Source organism: Dasypus novemcinctus, chromosome 20 (assembly GCF_030445035.2).
Source record: "Dasypus novemcinctus isolate mDasNov1 chromosome 20, mDasNov1.1.hap2, whole genome shotgun sequence".
Lineage (NCBI taxonomy): Eukaryota > Metazoa > Chordata > Mammalia > Cingulata > Dasypodidae > Dasypus > Dasypus novemcinctus.
In genome coordinates, this window is record NC_080692.1 from 44028650 (window position 1) to 44048559 (window position 19910).

Genomic DNA, 19910 nt, shown 5'->3' on the forward strand with positions numbered 1-19910 from the left:
GGGATTGCAGCTTGCCATATAGGAAACAACCATGATCACTCCTTCCTCTTCTGCTGGAATCTGCCAAGAGCCTGTCTCTCTCTCTACATTTTACTACGAATTGCGAAGTCCTGCTGATTTTACATGCGAAGCGTTTCTTGAATTTCTGGTTAAGAGTGTAGGCCCTAAAGCCAGTCCTCAGGTTAACACTGGGGTGCACTTTCTATCTACTTCATCTTGGGCAAACTGTTAGGCTACACTTTGCTCATTAACAAAATGGGAATGGTGCCAACCTCAGCTCAGTTCTGAGGACTAAATGACTTAGTAACTGTAAATAACTTAGGAGAGTGCCTAGGACCTCATCTGTCGTCACCAAACCCTAGCGCAAAAGCATCACTTACCTGACCTGGCCTGCTGTGTCAGCTCCTCCCTGTCCCCTTTCTCTTGTCCTCACTCCTCACGCTGTGGGCTGTGGTCGGGGATCTAAGGCACACCTGCCCGCGGCCCCATCTGCTCCCTATGCACTCACTGTTACTGGCATGCCACACACCAGATCTCTAAGTGCTGCATCCTCCTCCTGGCAGCCAGCTTCACCTAGCCTTCCTAACGTCAGTCACCAGGCCAGAAACAAAGAGGTCATTTAAAAAAAACAAGTCCTCAGATGTTGATTTCCCTTCTTCCTGCTCTATGAAAAAAATTTTCTTTCACTACAGTTAACACAAACTAAGACAGCAAAACAGGAGAAGAGGGGACAGAAAAAAGGAAGTCAAACTAACCAAGACATTTTGTACTGGGTTGCATACAACTTTTTAAGTATGAAGTAACTGTAAACATTGATGAGTAAGTATGGCTGGGATATTATTTTTGCAAATGCAGGCCCTTTCAGAATCACATTCAAGAAAAATTACATTCTCATGTTGAAGGGCGGAGTAGTAACATGAGCCACATACATTGTCTGAAATATAAATCCATGTTTTCCATATATCCTTCAAAACCTAGATCAAGAATTACCACCTCTATAAATTTCCCTGCCACATAAAGTTAATCCCGCCTTTCTCTTTAACACTGTCTTTTACCACCCCACAAGACACAGCAAACCACTGACATGTCTGTCAGCCTCCCCGAGTAAGAGCTCATGAAGGCAAGGATGGTCACTTTTGCATGCCCAGGATCAAACACTGTGCATGGTACAAAGTAAGTTATAATAAATGTTTCGGTGATATACCACTTTTATGATACATTACTATGTGGTATAATATGATTTTCTTTCCACATTTCAAGGTTTCTGAAATACAAATATGTAACAATTAAGAAGTGTGTTTAATATGGTAGTGTTTTCTTTTTCTTTTCTCTTGGAAAGCTATTAGGAAACTGTGAATCTTAACACGAGTAAATAAAACATGGATGAACAATTTCTAGCATTAATGAAAACTCTATCAACAATTATTTTTCTTACTAATGTGGTTAATTTGTGATTTTCTATGGTAATATAGAAAAGCAGGGACTAAATATTCCCAAATTACAGATAAGGATACAAAAATAATTTGGATATCTTTACTAAATATATCACATTTTTTCAGAATGATCCAATTAATTTTCCTAGACTATATCAGAACCAGCCTATATCTGAAATGTACATTATCACAGATATGAATACCTCGGTCAAAAGCATACAACTATGAGAGCAAAACGACAGTGTCATCCTTTAAAGTATATCCATCTTTTTCTTCATAAATTTACTACCTGACTTTAGTTTAAATGATGGCAAGATATACTGCTCCCTCAACCATGTTTCCCCTTGCCAAGTTCTGTAAATCTGCTTACATAGGACAATGACCTTATTATGTCTATAACATTTTGCTTTTGCCTTTCCTACTTTTCAAAACTGTTCTTTCACACAACTAACACACATCTAAACCTAAACATCTTTGCCTTGACAACATTTCTGTTCCTTAAGTTATCAATGACCAATCTGATCTCAATGTCCTCTTCCAATATAATTAGTCTTTTTCTCTTCCCACTAGGCCAATCTGCTCATGTTTTGAAAATACATTCTTATTTTTCAAAATAAATGAATCCAGCAGGGTATATTCTTAATTTCCCACTAAAAATCAATTATAATGCATTACATTAAAAAATGAGAATTTAAATTCTAACCAAGTTTTTGCAATGTTGGCAAAAACTTGGGTAGGGAACAAAGGAACTTCCCTAAAGATTTACCAGTGGATGTCAGTCTAGATCTGCAAAGTTTGGATCAGATCAGATTGTTTCTTAGACTGAATTTAGGTAAATCTGTATGATGAACATAAGTCACTCATAGTCAAACATGCATTACTTACAGCAGAATTGCATCTTGAACTCCTATGAACAGAAAAAAGTTTACAATATTGAAAAGATTATGGGATATTATCTAAAATAATGAGCCCCTTTGGTTTTTTTAAATTTTCTCTTTTTTCTATAAACAAATACTTTCCAACCAAAGACCTGAAAAAGTTATTTAGGCAAAGTACTAGCTTCTGATACTGAATCAAATGGTTCTATTTAATTTCATCAAAAAATAGGTAATACAAAATTCAGATATTTATATTAAGAGAATATACTTTTATCAGAAAGTAAAATTAAGTGGTTTTGACTCTAAACCACATCATCAGCTGTAAATTTTTCTCCTTTGGTTTAGTATCTTTAAAAGCTACAAACTACTCAAATGGAAAACCACCTAAAAAGAAAAATTATATTTTCATGTAGAAGAGGGAAGGAAGAAAGGAAACTTATGAAAACTTTTAGTCTCCCCCAAATCTGCTCTTAGTTATCAAGGTATAGAATGCTTCTAGAATAAAAATGTTAAGTTATAAATTTATTGTATTATATAGAACACTAAATATATTAAATTCAAACTTCAATATGAAGTTTAAATGTGCTTTATTTCAAGGTTATCAGACTAGCCATTTAATATTTATAATATATTTAACAAATATTTGCTTAAACTTAATGCCTGTGCCATTTACCTGATGTGGGAAAATGCCCAAAATGTAATACAAATAATTAAAAATTATCATTCTGATAATAATCATCTAACAGAATCAATCACAATTTATGCTATCTGTATGGTTTTGATTACTTAACATATTTTTATATCAGCATTTCCATGGAAATTACAATATTATAACCTATGTATTGTAGAATATATTTGTATAACTAAATTGCAATTAAACCTATTTAATCTAGAGCATGTCTAAATACTTCACTGAGCTGCCATAATTTTTGTCAGCATATGTAGTACTGAATGACCATTAAAATACCTGAATTGAAACTATTCCAGTCTAGCAGTTTGTAAGATCTTGTGTTACCCATAATTCCGACAAAGGCTGAGTTCAAAACAGCAAATCAGTAGATCAGTTTTAGGTACAGAATAGTAGGAATAAAACAAACAAACAAAAAAACACTACAAACAAGAACACAATTGACAATACCACTTGACAGGAACTGGAAAAACACAGATAGCAGAGTTAATAAAAATTAGAAATAGGGAAGAAGGGGCATGCTATAGTCATCTAACATTAACTGAAATCTCATGATTTAAGATCATTATCTTGAGTTGTTATACCACCCCATTCGTTCCCTTGCTGTATGCACCTGTTTACTTAAACAAAGGAGGCTGTTCTAAAAACATACCTCCATAATAATAATAATCCATAGAGTTAACAGGTGGCAGTGGTTTTAAAATAAGATTTTTCTTCTATACTGAATATGAAATAAAAATTTCCCCATAATCACTAGTTAAAAAATAGCTGGAAGGCTGATTTGAGAGTTTAAACACAGCATTTTTAGCTTTAGCACATGCATCTCAATCCATCACCAGTTTCTCGCAGAATACCTCAATGTCACAAAGTTAATACATCGTTACTATGGAAAATGCTAATTCAAAGCTTTCATGTTTTGTTTTAACATTCAGCTTTTTTTTTTCAAAAAAACATTTTTTTCCATAATTATTAAGGGTCCTGGAGATTAATAAAATTTCCTTGAGCAAAAATTTTAGTGCATAATGCATACATATAATCCAAATAATTAGATATTTTAAATCAAAATATTATTTTAGGATTTGCATTTAATTAAAAGTAAAACAAAATAAAAATATAATTCATATACCCTTTAAATCATGTATATATATATATATATGCCCATAACTTTTAGAAAATAATTCATTAGTGTCTGAGAATCTACGTGTGAATTGAAAAGATACTCTGAATGGGAAGGAAGAAGAGGCTGTGTGAGCTGGTAATTATAATACACAAAACATATTCTGTGATAAGGATTCCTGTTTTTTTCCCTGGGCCTGAATTCTTATACTGTCACACAGCTAGAATGAACTGGCAAGGATGATAAACCCCAGAAAGCAGGTTTTTTTTGGTAAAAAGTAATGATATTTTAAGCATAGCTTTCCATCTAAATTTAATTAGCCTTCATTTGTTCTCCCAGACTCTGCACTTTCTCCAAGTACAGGGAAGCAACAAAATAAAATCAAATTGCTTTCAGTTAGCAGAAGACACTACCAAAAAATGAATGTATTCCTGAAACCACTTTTGGAGCTATTAAACCAGTAGATACCATACATCAAAATATTTTAGTCAGTAATCCATAGAAACAGAAATCATCCCGTTAATGTGAGGTATCTAAAGTCAGTATTTCCTAACATTTTCCAAATTATTCAAGTTCCTAAACAAAGAGTTGGAACTTGGCATAGTCTTCAAGACATCAATACACTAAGGAAGCATCAGTCGGAATTTGCCTTTAATTACTGAAAAATATACAAACACTACAATGAAGAAAAGATCTTAAATTGCCCAGAAAATAAGGCACAGGAAAAAGAATGAATAAACTAAAGAAGAAAAAGAGAAAACTGATGCTTAAAAAAGTTGTATCTGCTAAGCTTTGGAGTTAAATAATCCTGGCTAATACTCATTTTATAAAATCTCCCTCAGATTCCTACTGTCCAATTCGAAAGTTTATATGTGTTCAAAAGAACTCCAGTCTTCTCTGAAGAACTTTGACTTCTCTGAATTATTAACTCAGAGGCCATCAAAACACAGGTCACAGACAGAATAAAATAATTTAAAAAAAACAACAGCAATGTTCTGTATGTTTAAATCACTATCTGGGATGTTCTCCATTTTATTCCTTTTAAAGTTAATACAAGCTCCATTTTATTCCTTTTAAAGTTGTTAATACAAGCTTCAGGAAAAGGTTATTGGAAGTGATAATTTTTAATTTTCAAAAATATGTATGTGTAAATGCCAAATAAGAGTGCAAATACGGTCTCAAGTCTAAGGTATATCATCAAAGTAAGTAGTTTGAACAAGTGACCGGGCATTCAGTCAATGAGGAATTCAAGAATACACTCCACGTGGAAAATCCCTATCATTCATTATGCTAATTTTAGATTTAGAAAAATCACCAGATCATTTCTAATCCAATTCCTGGGACTTTGATGTCTATCTTCTATAATCACAGCTCCATGTTTTAAAGAAATGAGTTACTCTTCTTATTGGTTCACTTACATAAAACAAATAGCTACACAGAGGAAATTAAGGAACCGGACACAGTTGTTTTTCTTTTTAATTTTTAAGATCTCTAGACAATGTTTTCAGTACATGTTTAAAAGATACTCTTTAGGAATAAGTAAATTATTCCATCTATGGAGAGTAATTGCTAGTGAAAAGGATTAACATCTTAAGGTAATGGCCATCACAATCAAACTGCATAATTTTTTTTATCTGCTTGGGTCAAAGAAATTAGCAGATTCAAAAATTAATGATTACCTCAAAGTGATAACTTGGCAAAAAATGAAACTAGTTTTAGTTTTTCTTTTTTCATAGAAAATTAAAACATACTTCTACGCAGTTTGGCTACTTTTAATTAAAATTACAGCAAATATTTGAAAGCAATGTGTGCAAGTTCACACTTTCCTTTTAATTTCTCTTCATGTAAGTTTGTCTTAAAACAGCACCGTAACCATCAGTTTTCCTAACCACATCCTAAGGAGACGAACAGGTGAAGCTTTGTGAGGACGTACCGGGATTGTGGATGCGATCCAAAAGCTTCACGGAGCGGGCGCTCACAACACCCCCGGCGTGCACGAGAAACCCAGGGGGAAACGCCGTCAGCGTGAAAAACGGAAACTCCTGGTGGAGAGAACGACCGTGGGCAAAGCATTAAAAGCTGCTGGTTCAAAAGCCTGTCACAAGAAAACACACACATCCCTTGAAAGAAGACTGTCCACTGTACATTACACGTTTTGCAATTATGTTTCCTCGGCTGCTCAGAGCACCAAATCCATGCTCCCCGGTGAGCATGACACAGAATCCAACACCTTAACCAGTTTTCAACGAGGAAACCCGTTTTCTGAGTTCCGATCTGAGACATGTGGAACACGTCTTCCGCCCTCTCACTCGCCTGCTGATATCACTCTACCTAATACCTCCTGCTCCCTAGGGTAGACTCCCTCACTGCACACCAATTCTCATCTACAGGTAGGACTCCAAAGCCTGGGGCAATAGAGCTAAAAGAATGGGGGCCGAGAGGGGCAAGGAGAGAATGAAGAGTGTGGGGTAACAGACACTAGTATCAAGTCGCAGTGGGTAAAGAACAGCTGTGTGAATTCATTTACTCTCGTTACTCCACCAACAAGGGTGGCAGAGCAAATGCAAGTAAATGAATGAATATTAAGAAAAGGGGAGAGGGTGTAGATGGGAGCTAAAATTCCACAAGCTCTTCCAAGCTTTAATTTCTCGTTTACTCTTAAGAACATCAAACCTGTCAATTTAGGAATAAGGAGAACTGTATAAGAGAGAAATGAGAAAGGTGAGATAAGACATTTACTGAAACAGCACCTAGGAAGAAAGAAGAGCTCCTTTGGTTGCCCAATGGAGAGGTCTCCCATATTATACAAATTGGATGTAAGTAGGGAAAACTTAGTATCTGACTTTTGTAGCTGTAAGATTAATGCAAGTCCTCACTGAGTTATTTAGAACATAACTGAGTACTGTAAAAGAAGCAAAACAGGGCCTCTCAACAGTCAAAAGAACTGCTAGAATTCCAAGTACTAAAGCTCATGCCCTTAACTCACAGGAGATCCCCATAAGCGATATTAAAACATGATATATTTACATATAATTTTATGAACATTTAATTCTAAAATCTACTATTTGATTTTCTGGACTAGAGCAGATTATATGCAGCAAATACAAGCTGGGAGAGACAGAGGGAGACAAGAACTACCAGAGACAAGCACATTAAGCAGCAAGGCAAGCTGCTTAGGAGCATGGAGAACACAAACTCACAATAGCAGAATTCACAAACCAGAGCACCTTGAATCACTTAGCACAAGGGCAAACAGTCCTGCACATCTAAGTAACCTCGGGAGGCACAGTTATTTTATATATATATATATATATATATTTATATATATACACATACACATCTATTCATATATATCTAAATAGATATATGTATGGCTATATACAGAAATGTGTGTGATGTATATATACACATATATACAAACATACATATTTAAAAGTAAATTCAGTTGGAATTTAGAAGCAATCTTTGAATTAATAAGGGAAAGAAATTCCTAGGCCCTGTATGAAAAGGGGAAGAAAACAGTTTATGCCTGTGCCAGTGGTGGGGTTTGGCCCAGCTGACTGGAAGGCAGCAGGGAGGGAAGGGGAGAGAAAGATGCCACTTAAATATTTTATTAAAATGTCCAGTCAAAATTCTACTATACCTGAATTCTTCAAAGTATCTTTTACTTTAAAAATGTATAGATAAGTTTATCCTATGAGAAATTTAAGTATTTTTCCTAAGTTAGGGCTCTCAGTTTGTTTTTTTCAATTTTAGATACATTGAAATATTTTCTCATACCATCTGAGGCATGTGATAGCCCCAGGGAGTGAAGGGCACTTTACATGTAATCTCTGTACTTAAATCTTTTACGTATTGAGGAAAGACACACTGAAAGCTTTAGTAAGCTAAATAGAGTATATTACTTCCTTCCAAAACTAAGAAATTAGGTAAATTCACATCTTGGAAAACATTCACATGCATGATTCTAAAATCTAAGTATGAAAAAATGATTTCTCTATTCAGGATTCTTTTACTCATTTTCTCCAAATCTGAGGGTAGGGAGAAAGGAGCGAGAGGAAAAGCATCATGCTCGAGCTGGTCTTAGCAGAAACAAGCAGGGGAGAAGTTGCCAGAGGCGAAGGCTCCCTCTGCCAACGTAAACTGTGCCCTACATGTTCCCACTTCACCTAATGAACATGCCAATTCCCTTTTATTTATTTATTTATCTCTCCCCTTCCTCTCCCCACCACCCCAGTTGTGTCTTCTCTGTGTCTATTTGTTGTGTGTTCTTCTTTGTCTGCTTCTGTTGTCATCAGCGGCTCAGGAATCTGTGTTTCTTTTTCTTGGGTCATCTTTCTATGTCAGCTCTCCCTGTGTGCGGCGCCATTCCCCGGCAGGATGCACTTTCTTTCGCGCTGGGCGGCTCTCCTAATGGGGCGCACTCCTTGCGCGTGGGGCTCCCCTTTGTGGGGGACGCCCCTGCATGGCAGGGCACTCCTTGCGTGCATCAGCACTGCGCATGGGCCAGCTGCACACGGGTCAAGGAGGCTGGCAGTTTGAACCACCGACCTCCCATGTGGTAGACGGACGCCCTAACCACTGGGCCAAGTCTGCTTCCCCCAATTCCCTTTTAAACAAAGACTTTAACCTACCGTCAATGAAATGTCATTGTTACTTAATCAAAACTACATCTTCAGATAATTCTCCTACTGGAAGAGCAGTTGCTGCTATCTACAGCTCACTATTAAGTACCTACTATCACCTCTACCACCATCACCACTGACTTCTACTGAATTCTTATATGTGCCAGGTCCTGTGTGAAGTCTTTTAAAACTACATTTTATAATCTTTCCCATAACCCTAAAAGGGAGGTGAGGTACGTATTATCTCCATGTTTCAGGTGCGGAAACTGAGGTCAAGAGGACCTTCTATCTCTAGACTCTGAGCAACAAATCTTACAAATCTTATCATCTGGCTTCCTTACCATTTCTGGTTAAAACAATGAATTAATAAGGAGTTGACTTTAATCTAGTCTATTTATTATATCTGAGGAATTTATAGATCCTCTTCCATTGAAAAGGGAAGCTTCCTTAAAACCAGCCCACCCTGCTTTCAAAGCCTCGATACAAATTTCAGGAACTATAGAAGACATTTTCTCTGGAAAGCCCTTATATTTAAAGTATCTTGGCATGTGGAACATAGATGGACTTTACAAATTGATGCTTTGACATAAACCAAGTCAAATGTATTGTAAAAAATATTTTTGGCATAAAAATATTTAGTAGTATGTGCTCAAAGATAGGCTAATTGAAAAATCATCAGAACACTATAGGAATATACTTTTTAAGTGGGATACTCTTTAAAAAGAATATGGGAGTAAACTTTTTATAAAGTATAAAATTGGGAGTATATCTTTTAAAAAGAGATTTAAGGAGGAGATTTTTCTTAGAAGTTATTTAATTAATTCATTTTCAAAAATTAAATACTTTTTATTATACCAAGAGACAAGAGTAAACTTTCTAGATAAAAAACTTCATGTTGATTCCTACAATAATTTATTGTACAGTTTTACCCCTACTTCCAAGAAGATCATAATTTACTAAAAGCACTTGTTTTATATAAGTCTTTACCAAAGTGTGTTTCTCATTAAGAAGTATTTTAAAAGGAGGGTTCCGTGGTAAAATGTATTGGAAAATACTAGGTTAAACTACATTAAAAAGGTTTCTTTACTGAAGAAAAATATACATCCCAAAGTCTAAAAAGTAACTGCTTTTTGCTTAAGGGTGAAAGAACACTCACTGAAAAATCTATTTGTTTTACGTCAAATAGTCCATATGTGGAAGCTGAAATCCAAATAAAATTTTTATCTCCATTTCTCATCTCCCAATAACCAGGCACCTATTACCAAGATCTATTCAACTTATTTTAATGCTTTATTGAGAGAAAAGAATAACACTTTTATTTTTGAAAACTGCTACTTGAAAACCCATTCAATAAAAGATGATAAACAAATTAAAGTGTTTCTTTTCTCAAGGGAAAAAGCCTATAATTTATTAGGGGTGGTACAGCAAGGGGTAAAAAAAATAGTATTAAAATACATATTTAAAAAACATGATGTGAATGCATCTGCGGTAAAGGGATAGGCTAATGTTCAAGTTAACAGAGTCAAGGTGTATATCTGAACACATACAGGGAGAATTCTTCATATTTATGAGTTTCAAATTCCCCCAAACAGAAGCCCTACTAAAGGCAGTCATAGGTGAATGGGAAAGCGTGTGAAAAGATAACAATATTTTCTCTGCTTACTGTGTAAGCAGGGTAGAGAAGTTGTCCCATACAAGATTAGGTAATGTAGATATAATGACAACTCAGTTTTACCAAATTTGAAATGAAAACTATAATTCTCCACACCTTCAAAGTCTATTTACCCCCAAGGTTATCTAATAATGCATGTCCAATGTGTTAATGTGCCCACAATTTTAAGAATATTTAAAGGCACATTTGAAAACATAATTTTATCCAAGCTAAATCCAAAACAATTTTCATCAATTAACATTTCCTACCTTTAAGGTAGAATGCATTTAAAAAGACTTGGTACAGAGAGTAAAGTGACAGGCATAGTATACAGGAAAATCCCCCTATATCAAACTTTGTGGCAACCCAAGTTTTCCTGTTAGTGTGAATCAAATGGCAATTTTATTACAAGAACCCGGAGTCCTACTGTGAGGGACTAGAGAGGAAAAAAGAAAGCCAATCTGTCTGTAGAAAATATAAAAATAGGGAGAGGAGATATGAGCATTTGGCCTATGAAAATGAGAAGTAGAAGCACACATCTTTCCTCTGCTCTCCTTTTCTCCTCCCTGTTTTTGGTGTTTCTCTGTATGTGGTTTCAATGGATACTTAGGTGGGCTTTCTGGTGGCAGTAATTGGTACGCCTGAAAGTGTGAGAGCAGCTGGTATGTAACTACAGGCTCATAGCTGGGTATGGCTGAAGTCTCATCAATCTACTTAGCTTAGCTCTGCTCTTTCCACCCCTGTCTAAAAGCAAACAGTGCCTTCAAAGATACAGCACATAAAGAGCACAGGGGAAAAAATGCTGTATTGTTTATAATTAAAGGATCTGAAAAATACTATTCTCAAGAGCCAACACAGAGAAAAGGAATTTGCTTTTACAGGTACTTGTTATAATGGGGTTTCAGTTTTTTTCCCCAAAAAATGCTAGAATACAGAATATGAAATTTGAAAATCTGTAATGCTTATAGCTTCCAAATTAAGCAGAACAAAAGCTATGAACTATGTCTAAAATAACTGACATGACATATGAAATCATGCACAGTATTAGTTATGTAAAAAAAAAGAACATGAGCCTCACAAGAGCTACTAAATGAAAAGAAAAACAAAAAACTTTGCATTATGAAATTAAAAAGCTGGCAACATCTGTTAAAAGCTTAAATACAACTTAAATAATCAAGACTAAAACTAGAAAAGCTTTCAGTACAAGAAATAGGCTCTCACACATGTACAGAAACATACCCGCCTTCTACAGAACCTATGAGGCGATCCTCCCTTAGCAATGAAGTTTATATAAAAAAAAAAATGAAAAGAGAAAAATCATCTAAAAACTGTAACTTTTCATTTTCCTACTCAACAAGCTTAGCTAAACATTAAACATAATAATTAAAATAGATGTATCAGTTTGCTGAAAAACAATATTTACGTTAATTGGTAGAAATATGGAATCTGCATTTCTGATACCTAAGAGATTGGCCAATCTCAATAAACAACTGCTAAAATACTAAAGAGTTAATTTTAATATAATAAAATACAACAGAGATATTTTTCCTACAAAAATGTCTACGTCTTTCTCTATAATGTTAATGTAAAATTAGAAATGGCTTCAGCATTCAATGAATATTTCCAAATAGAATATTTCTTATAAAATATAAGACAAACAAAAATAGTTATACAATTATTCCAAATCAGAAGTAATTCTTTATAAAGAAATTATTTTGATACTTTAAATATGTTTTGTAAATGAAAGCACAATATTAACAGATATATGACTAAAATGGTTTAATGAAAATAAGTTAAAAAAGTACATGGAAGCATAATAAATTCATATTAACAGTATAATAAAGAATGTCATGTGAAGCTTACCCTCTGTTCCAATGCTGATTGTGTCTGTTGTCTTAAAAGAGCTTTAAATGGCCCCCCTTCTTTTCCAGCACTACCACTTCCCATTCCTATAGAACATCAGTACATAAATAACAACCAAAACAAAACAACTATAGAAACAGAAAGTTTAGCTGTTTTCAATTTTACAATATCATGATTCAAAATATGTTAAAATGATCCAAGCACTTTAAACTTTGAATTGGCAACTAAAGCACCAATTTCTCTCACGGTTTTACACAAAATTTCTCTAGAAGCAAGAGGTCAAAGCCCTACCAGCCACAGCTAGTTTTAGACTTAATTTGTTCTAAACATTGTAATAAAATTGTTAAGCTGATGAATTTTCATATAACATTCAATTTATAAAAGTTGATTCTTCTAATAAAAAATAACCAAAATAAATATATTTATTATGCTAATATTTTTTAAGAGCACTAAAAGAAATGAGAAATGTTAAATGTTTAAAAGTAAATAGGCTAAGCATTGATTGTGCTCACTTAAAATACTCCAAAATTCTCTAAAAAGCATGAATTTCAGGTAATTTTTAAATACAGTCAAATCTATTTTCTGTTAACTTTCCATTTCTAAACACATCATGGTAGCACAGTATTGATATTCATACTTTCCAATGCTCATTCAGAAAAATCAACAAAAGTTTTTAAAAACTAAAAATTAAGAACATGTAAAAGACATCACAAATGTACATAGTTATGGATGAATTGTATTTCTCAAGCTCTTAGGTAGATATTTTTAAAGCTTAATTTTAAATTTCTTTCCCTACCTTATATTATCCTTGCGATAGTTCTAATATCAACTACGGTCAAAGAATTTTAGAAAGCAAGGGACAGGTGAGAAGCCAGTGCTTACAAATTGGAGCTAATGGTTCAATCTCACTCTTTTCAGAGCTGAAGATAAAGTCAGATTTACTAGAATCATTTTTAAAAGAGCTGATTTACCTTTATATTTTTAGCTGTTCTTGGATAAGGAAACAAAGGTTAGCATGTGTATAGTCCCTATCTGTGTATTTTTAAATAAAAAATTTCTTTTTCTTATAGTAACCTAAACATAATTTTTAGAGACTATACAATACTAAACATAGAAATAAAACTTTAAAGTCTTTAAATGAAGCATATTGAAAGCCACAAAATAAAATGTAAATTTGTAGAGATAAATTAAATATCAGAAAATTTAGCAGAATAATTTGATAATATATGCAATGGAGAGGAAAAAAATGAATAATGAAAGAATATCATCAAAATGAGACTTAAACTGATTCAAACAGAGTAATCTACTAATGTAACCATATGGTTTAGCAACATGATGGTACAGGTCCAATGTAAATGGAGGTGTATGAAGGGAAGAAAAGGAGAGCATCTAAAACAGAAACTCTAATAATGAGTGCCTAATAATTATTGGATATATCCAGATCTACGTCTTTAGACATTTAAACTTTTTAAAATATACAAAATAATTTTAGCAGAACATTATTTATTAGACAAAGTATCCCTTAAGTAATACTCAATATGTCCTCATGATCATTCTAATTGGTTAACTTTATCTGCCAGTAGGAAAATAATAGAAGTGCATCCTGTGTAAAATACCCAATAATTCTACTTATAATATGAAATAACTGTTTTCAAAGATGATTTAAAATACAGGGATTAAAAAGCTGATGTAATTTGATCCTACCAGAAGCAGCCAGGAATAGCTCTTCACTGAAAGAAACACTTTTCCTCAGAACTGGGCTGACAAGGCTAGAATGATGAGGGGTTAGGCTAGACTCCGAGAGGAGGAGACAGGACTTTTTAAGATGGAGGGAACCCCAAGAGAGAGAGGGAGATCTGGGACACAGGTAAATCCTAGTCCCCTGTGAGTGAGGTGCTGTGGAGGAAAGTAGCAGAGAAAAGAAGCAGATTTAGAAGAGGATCAGAAAATGCAGGATAAGGAAAACAATGAGGAAGCAAAACATAACAGTAAAAATGGATTTTCCAATGTATAGACAAATTATTGTAGCATATGAAGAGTCATTAGCAAGACCGTCTATCCAACATAACTTAAATAAAAGACACAGTCTAAAACTTAACAAAACCTTCACAAACTGTGCACCCATTAAAACTTTCTAAATCATTAATTTAGGATTTTATGTACTTATAATACTTTTGAATGACTTCAAAATACTTAAATTACCTGACTTTTTGCTTAAGAATTAAGACTAATTATGTACCAGTTACAAATCTTTAAAGCCAGAAATCTATTGATATGGATATATAAACACTTATTTAAAGTGGTAGGTACAGTACTTCAAATGTACTGACTAAAGTATTTCATTTATGAGTATTTTCATTGACTAAAAATAAACACTATCACATTAGACAGTTGCTTTATTAATTTCAAATAAAATACTAACTTTTTCTGTTCAGCTCTTGAAATGTATTAATATTTTAATGCCTTCCTTTTCCTCTAAAATTTTTAATTGTGAAATCAGTTTGCATTTAAAGAGATTTAAATATACTAAGGGGTTAAATAGCTTCTGGATCACAAAAACTGTATGTAGTAAAGACCAGTTTAAAAAAGTAAAAAGTAGCTTGAGCCAGATGTCAATTCAATATTCTAACATTAGCATTCTAAAATTCCATCCCTACTAATTGAGTACTTAGAAAAAGACATGAAAATAGTCTTTTAAAATGATAAAAATTAGTCTACAGAAATAAATCAATAAATAAAATGAGACCTACCAGAAAAACAGGTGGTAACTTTACCTTCCAAGAGAAAAAACAGTTTACCCAGTCTAAGCTTTATTACCTTTATTCTACTTTTGGCTCCCTTAGTTACTTACAATGAATCAATTATAATTCATTTACTTATCTTATTTCCACTATTTCTCAAGATACTTGATTTTGCATGCAGTAAAGCAAAAGGAAGAGAATTATGAAGTATATGCTGGATTAAGGTTTTAGAAATTTTAGAACAATCATAATTTTGCCATTTTAAATCTCCATGAGAAATTGGAATGCTCTTCCCGGAGATTCATGATAAGGTAAAGGGACTCAAAATTGCAACTATTTTATAAATATGCCATTGAAGCAGGGAATAACTATAGGCAAAACAAACTTTACTTAGAGACAACTTATAAATACAGAAAGACATGAGAACAAATAGTGAATGAAAAAATAAAAGCAGGTTTAAAAACTAAAACTTTGGGAGCTAGAAGATAAAATGCAAAAAGTTTTAATTGATAATACAATCGATAATTTATTAGAAAGCTGAGGGAAGAGAAGTTTGGTTAAGTCAATCTTTGGCTTAGCCTTTTTGGTGAATTTTAAAAAAAAGCACAACATTGTGAACACAACTGACAGCACTGAAATATATATCTAAACATGATTGAAAGGGGAAATGCTAGATTGTAAATATGGTTAACAGAAAAAAAAATTTTTTTTAAATCCATGGAGCTACATTACACAACAGGGAACCCTAACTTAAACCATGGACTTCCATTATTAGTACGATTATAAAAATATGCTATCATCAACTGTAACAGCAGTTCCACACCAATGCGAGGTGGTGGTAGTGGTGGTGTAACACTGTATTTTTATGCATGATTGTTCCAAAAGTCCACAACTTCTCTAATAAAGAAAAGAAAATCCTACAAAAAATAATAATTTCAAAACTTTATCTGGGGAGTTGTAAAGAAAAATAAGAGTATGGAAGAATGACCTGGAACATACACATAAACCATCAGTGAAACAAAATCTCAAAAATATTTCTAAGAACGCTTACTCTTCAAATACTATACTAACTTTTCTTTTTTTGTCATGAATTTTAAAGCTGGAGTTTCCTTCTTTATTTAAAACACATAAACACACAAAATTTCACTACAATTGGAATGGTTCAATTTTTAAGACATAAATATGATTAAGATTATGCCATATTCTAAGGCATCCGTTATTATATCATTCATATAATACATGAATGATATTTTCAAAGAAATAGCTATTCATAAATCATTTTCTTTATAACTATACTTATAAAAAAGAAATTAAAGGTACAATCTGTTTTTTTAATGCCCTTTCTTTACTTTAGAAGTACCACCAAATTCAGATTGAGATTTCTTTTCATTGTTTTCCAAAATATCAGGGGTCATTTTATAAATTTATTTTCTAAACACAAAAATAAGGTTATTAAAGACAACAAATTAAAAATACCACAAACAAAGAAGATCTATACAAAAGGTTTTAGTAAGTCTGGTGGGGAAATTGCCAGATGAAAATACTATTTGCAGAAACTGGAAACCACTGACTTTGAATTTTTTAAGCTTTTTTATTTTTCTTAACAATCACAACTTAATGGTTTAAATGCAATTCTATTTTAAGGAGTATAGAGCTAATCTGATTTTGTACAAACTTTTTATCATAAAACATATTTACAGAAATCCAGAAAGAGATTAACCATCAAAAAGGAGAGGGAAATTTTTAATTTTATAAATTGAGAAATATTCAAGAATAAGTAAAATTGCTGATTTCTAACCTACAGGGTAAGACTAGCAAAACCAAATATTTTAAACAACAAAAAGTTAATAATTAGATGTCTTCAACATAGACATTTCAGTTAAGATTTTTTTCATAATAAAATTTTAGAAGTCAATTCAGAAATAGGCAGAGACAATGAATTCAGAAATGCTTTCATGTTTGATTGCAAGCTACTGGAGTTACACTGTATTCAAATGCTTCAAGATAATGTGATTCCGAATTTAAGCATTAAAGGAAAAATGTCTACACACAAAAATAAACTCTAGACTTGATATCTACACCATGGTTAAATCAATAAAATGTAGATCTCTGAGCAAGATAATTTCTAACTACACAAAATTTTCATATTTTAATATAGTAACTGAAAATGATCAGTAGTCACATTTTCTTTTAACGTAAATGCCAAAAACAGGAGAAAAGGTTTGGATGGAAAGCTAGTAAGAAACAGAAACAAATTTGAAAAAAAAAGAAAGAAGGAAAAAAAAACGGTGGGTTGAGGCACCTTACCAGTTTTGGGTGTCAAACTCAAATCTGTGTCAGAAGAAGAGGACTGTCGACTGTAGGACTTGGAAGGTGAAAAGGAATAAGTTTGGTTTTTCAGAGGGGTTGAGGGTCCTGATGAATGAGTATTGGGATTGGGATCTTCATTGAAGGGAATCCTGCCAGAAGAAGGTGGAGAAATATTAAGTAATCATGTGCCGAAGGACGTGACGAATGGCAGCATGATCCGGACACCAGGACAGTGCTGGGGCAGGGCCAGTGGTCATTTCTTAACGTGGAGCTGGGACGGAGGCCAAAGAAAACCAACTGCTGTTCAACCATTCATCATTCTTCAGATAAATATTGTCTGCATTGAAACAGTTAATAAGCCACATAAAAAGCAAAAAAGCATGAAATGACAGACTAAGGGAGTAAAAAAAAATATTAAAAAGAGAAATAAAAAGAATATATGACTGAAAATATTTTCAAATAAACAGTGCTCTTTTAAGTTTTAAAAGAAAAAAGGATGACTGCAAATGGTGTGTGTAAATAATGTTGTATTTATATTTGCACACACAGGTATCTTCAAAAGAAAAAAAGTATGTTTCCTTATCCTCTAGCATCAAGAGTGCCACAGCTAAAAACCCAGCAGAGAAGAAAATGAATATAGCTAAACAGAAATACTGCATCTGATGTGGAATAATTGCTTACCTGTTTTCCAAAAGCTCTCTTCCACAGAATGAACTAGACCTTACTGTATCAGGTTTTGTACATAAAGAAAATAAATGGAAAGCTTTGGCAGGTATTCCATCTAGCACCCAATCATCAATTTTATTTCTAAGCAAATGCAGAGATTACAAAAATACTTACATTTAGGATTCACCTAAAAATTCATAGTACAAATACATAAGATAGGGTTCTTAGAAGATCTATGGAAGAGACTTTGGAAACTGGAAGAATACTTTCACCTCCACAGAGTTAGAGCCCCTGTGGCAGCTAAACACAGGAGTTCTCCACTGCAGCTGGACTCCTCCGAGGGAAGGGCAAAGCCGACTCATGCCAGCCGCCTCCGCTACCTTCCTGCCTGCCTCTGCGCCACTCTGCCATGGCCTGCCTCTCCCCAGCTCTGGAGCCTGAGCAGTCTCGTACCAGTATAGATGAGAGTGGGAACAGACACAGAGAAGTTCTGAGTAAGTCGGGAGCCAGGAGCAGTGTGAATTGGACTGTTGTGAGTCGAGCGGCATCCGTGGCTTGGAGGGTGGACCAGCGCAGACCTGAGGGAGTTTGTGATCAAAGTGGAAGAAAAGAAAACAATGCATACAACAGATTGCAAAGTTACGTTAAAATCGTTTCAAGGAGCTTTAGTTAGGGGAGAGAACCTATTTTTTAGACCCTAGCATGCAAATAACAAGTTGAAATTTTAAAAAGACCTAAATATTAATTTGTTAAGATACAGTTTTAAAGGATTAGATTAATAAATTAGGACTGTGGGTAAGAAAAATAGCAAGCAGAAGAGTAGAGGGAATTAAGCAAGAATAAAACCTACGATTTGGATTTTAAGTTGTTTCAAATGTTTGTTACTACTTTAATCACCGTAGCAGTTACTAAAGAATGTTTAAGGGGGGAACTCCCATTAAAGTGAAAAGTCAAACATAAAGTTCTTATATTTCCTTAAGACTCAGGCAGGAGTAATTCTTGATATAATTATATTTTTTCTATAAAGAAATTCTACTTAGCTGTTTCTGTCTGCAATCTCATGATTGGGGTATTTAAGAATATGAAAAAATGACAGCATAGAGAAATGCAGTGAACTGAATGGAAATAAGTAGATAAACACAGTCCAGTATTTCAGCATACCTAGCATATAGTTTAAAACCAGGTTATGCTAGGAATAAAACAAAGCAAGGGGATACTGCTCCTCAGAATATAATATATAAAGTAATGTAAAAGATTTTGTCAATCTCTCCTGCAGAATATATTATTTAAACTACATTCTGAATTGAAATTTTTTAAAAATACAAATTATATCCTGCACTAGACCACATCTATGTATATAGGTATACACAGAGCAGATATAAATGGATATATATTCATACATAACATTTAAAATTTTCAAAAAGAAATTTTGCTAAAAAGGGCTTCTTATGTCGGATGGGGCAGAAAGTTTTATTACATAAATAAGAATCCTGGACTTCACATTAGCAATTATTTCACTGTGTAGTGCCTTCACTTATACACAATGGGAAGAAAGAACCATATGTGAGTACACACTGAATAACTATTATATCCCCATTTTTTCAGAAATCAAATTAAAATAAGGCCAAGAGCCCAACTTTCTTGGCCTGCTTTTCTTTTCAACTACTGTACCACTGCCTGCCCAGGGAACACGCCCACAACCATGATTTGCCATAGTTCAACCGTGAATGATCACTATTTGGCCTTAATGGTCTTTCATGGGGTCTCCAGGCTAGTTTCTGATTTTAAAATAGGACAAATGTTTTTTATTTGTTACTAGTAAAAACAAAACATATTTAGTATAATTGATAAAAACCAAATATCTCACCAATGTCGTGAGGTGTTATTTTTGTTTTTTACTGCTCTGCTAAAGTGAGCAATGGGCTAAAAAGTCTAAGA

General features: G+C 33.6%; 1 protein-coding gene across 31 annotated transcripts in view; it reads right to left on the minus strand.

The window, feature by feature from the left end:
- C2CD5 (C2 calcium dependent domain containing 5) overlaps window positions 1–19910 on the minus strand; it is a 92618-nt gene that overhangs the window by 47620 nt on the left and 25088 nt on the right. For 6 of the 31 annotated variants that reach the window (XM_058282895.2, XM_058282888.2, XM_058282887.2 and 3 more), the window contains exons 8-12: window positions 18426–18550; window positions 12256–12341; window positions 11632–11664; window positions 6050–6158; window positions 3279–3344 (exon numbers count right to left, since the gene is read on the minus strand). In XM_058282895.2, the coding sequence (XP_058138878.1) occupies window positions 3279–3344; window positions 6050–6158; window positions 11632–11664; window positions 12256–12341; window positions 18426–18550 (419 nt within the window). Of the gene's footprint in view, window positions 1–3278; window positions 3345–6049; window positions 6159–11631; window positions 11665–12255; window positions 12342–13959; window positions 14152–17303; window positions 17456–18425; window positions 18551–19910 lie in introns of all 31 variants that reach the window. The other 25 variants (XM_058282898.2, XM_058282891.2, XM_004448650.5 and 22 more) reach the window with 11 other exon arrangements.